Source organism: Poecilia formosa, unplaced genomic scaffold, assembly GCF_000485575.1.
Source record: "Poecilia formosa unplaced genomic scaffold, Poecilia_formosa-5.1.2 Scaffold4, whole genome shotgun sequence".
In the NCBI taxonomy this organism is placed as follows: domain Eukaryota; kingdom Metazoa; phylum Chordata; class Actinopteri; order Cyprinodontiformes; family Poeciliidae; genus Poecilia; species Poecilia formosa.
The window spans coordinates 2,018,645-2,020,524 of record NW_006799943.1 but is presented as its reverse complement, the minus strand read 5'-3'; the positions used below and the strand labels follow the sequence as shown (position 1 = coordinate 2,020,524).

Sequence of the window (1,880 nt, the reverse complement as noted above, 5' to 3'; positions counted from 1 at the left end):
GAAAACATTTATTTGTACACCAAATATTTGTTGTAACTTCCGGTTATGAATAAAATACATTATAGTGTATGAACCCCTCCATCTCCCTTACAGTTTCTTCCTATTATCTTTCTCTCTTCCCCCCTCTCCTGTTTTTCTTTTCTTTTGTTTTTTTAGCCACCCCTCCCTCTGTTGTCTCCAGGCTGAAACGGAGAAACTGGGAGTAAAATATGCGGAGTCCCTCCCAGACTCTCCGCTGCGCTGCTTATTGAAGAGCCGTCACTCTGCTGGCATGAAAAGGCGCACAGATCCAGTGCAGGCGGCTTCGGTGCGCAATGATCTGCACGCCGTCCGCCGATCTTTCCAGACGACGAGGCGCGTTTGCGCACACAACTTTTTTGCGCACCGGACGCTGCGAGGCTGAATGGATCAGTAGCCGAAGGTGGAGCGGGTGGGGGTCCATCAGACTCACCTGGCGCTGTTCCCTGCGCCAGTTCCTGTTCTTCTGATTGGTGGCCGTCATTTGTTTGGCTCCCGGCTGTTTGAAGGGAGGGCTGGAACCAACGGGGTTGGGTTAGAGTGGCACTTTAAAGAGAAGCTCTCACCGATTCCTGTCTACATCTTCACTCTGGGAGGAGTGGAGGAAGGTGTAGCTGCGCTTTGCTCCACTTAACTTTTCCATTTAAGTGTTTTTTCTTTCCTCCACTCTGTGTGTGATGGGAGCCATGGCTCCCGAGGCGCGCAGGCTGGTGAGAGCGGCGCTGCTGCTGCTGCCAGCCCTGCTGCTATGTGAAGCTCTGCCAGCCGACTGGCTGCCAGGGGACTATGCAAACTCTGTCGACGGTGCCCAGAGGTTCCTCAGTGACTACAACAGCACCGCAGAGGAGGTGTTCTTCTACAGCGTGTCCGCCAGCTGGAACTACAACACCAACCTGACGGAGCACAACTCCAAGCTGCAGGTAAGGAGAGCAGGGGGAGCGAACAGTTTAGTTTTCGCATGGAAAAAGTTTCTCTTCACGGAACTGAGCTCTGCTCCACTTGCTTATTGATATAATTCATCTCCCTCCAGCTGCGTGTGCTCATTTTCCTGCAAACGCAGGCAGCCAGGGTTATTGGAAATAAAATCAGATTGGAGAGAAGTGCTGCTGCTGGCTGCTGCTTCCTTTCATGCATTATTAGGACTCTTCTTATGACTTTATGTATTTGGCTGTGAGGAATGGCGCAAAAAGAAAGAGAGAAAGAAAGAACGAGAAAAAGAAAGAGAGAAAGAAAGGAAGGAAAAAAGTGGGTACGCATTATATAGGGGCGCCATGCTAGAGGGGGCGCCAAAAAGATGGCGGAATAATTATTTCCTGTCGGCATTCTCTATATTTTACAGATGTTTGAAGACCCCTGGTGCCTCACAGAAAGTACTTAGCTTCACTCTGACTGTGTTTGGATCTCATTCACTACTGAATGTTCTCATAGGGGAAATTTGACTTGGACATCATTATGCACTCAGCAAAGCTGTTGTCACAATTAAACACACTGCAAACAATACAAACACATGTTGAACACAATAAAATCAAAACACGCATGTTGCTCAATAAAAGCGCATGTTGCTCATTCCCACATACATTCCAACATGATTCAATATCAATATCAATATTTACAGAATTATCTCTGGTGACTAAAGCACCTGCTGCACAACAATGAGGTTTTTCCTTTCATTCACCATGTTCAAGGTCCACCATTTTTTTTTTTTTTTTTGGAAGTTTATTTTTTTGGCACCACACTGCCTAATCTGTGTGCTGCACAGCTGTTGAAACACTTTAGAGGACAGTCAAATATCTAGACACAGTGTAACTGGTAAGAGGCTGTTTGTGTGTGTGTGTGTGTGTGTGTGTGTGTGTGTGTGTGTG

The 1,880-nt window shown here is 47.2% G+C and overlaps 1 protein-coding gene across 3 annotated transcripts in view; it reads left to right on the top strand.

The window, feature by feature from the left end:
- Positions 1-198: 198 nt before the first annotated feature.
- The window catches only part of LOC103143124 (angiotensin-converting enzyme), a 23,489-nt gene continuing 21,807 nt past the window's right edge, over positions 199-1,880 (top strand). For all 3 annotated transcript variants that reach the window (XM_016675169.1, XM_016675167.1, XM_007559541.2), the window contains exon 1: positions 199-938. In XM_016675169.1, coding sequence (XP_016530655.1) covers positions 696-938 — 243 coding nt within the window. In that variant the 5' untranslated portion in view covers positions 199-695. The remainder of the gene's footprint in view (positions 939-1,880) is intronic.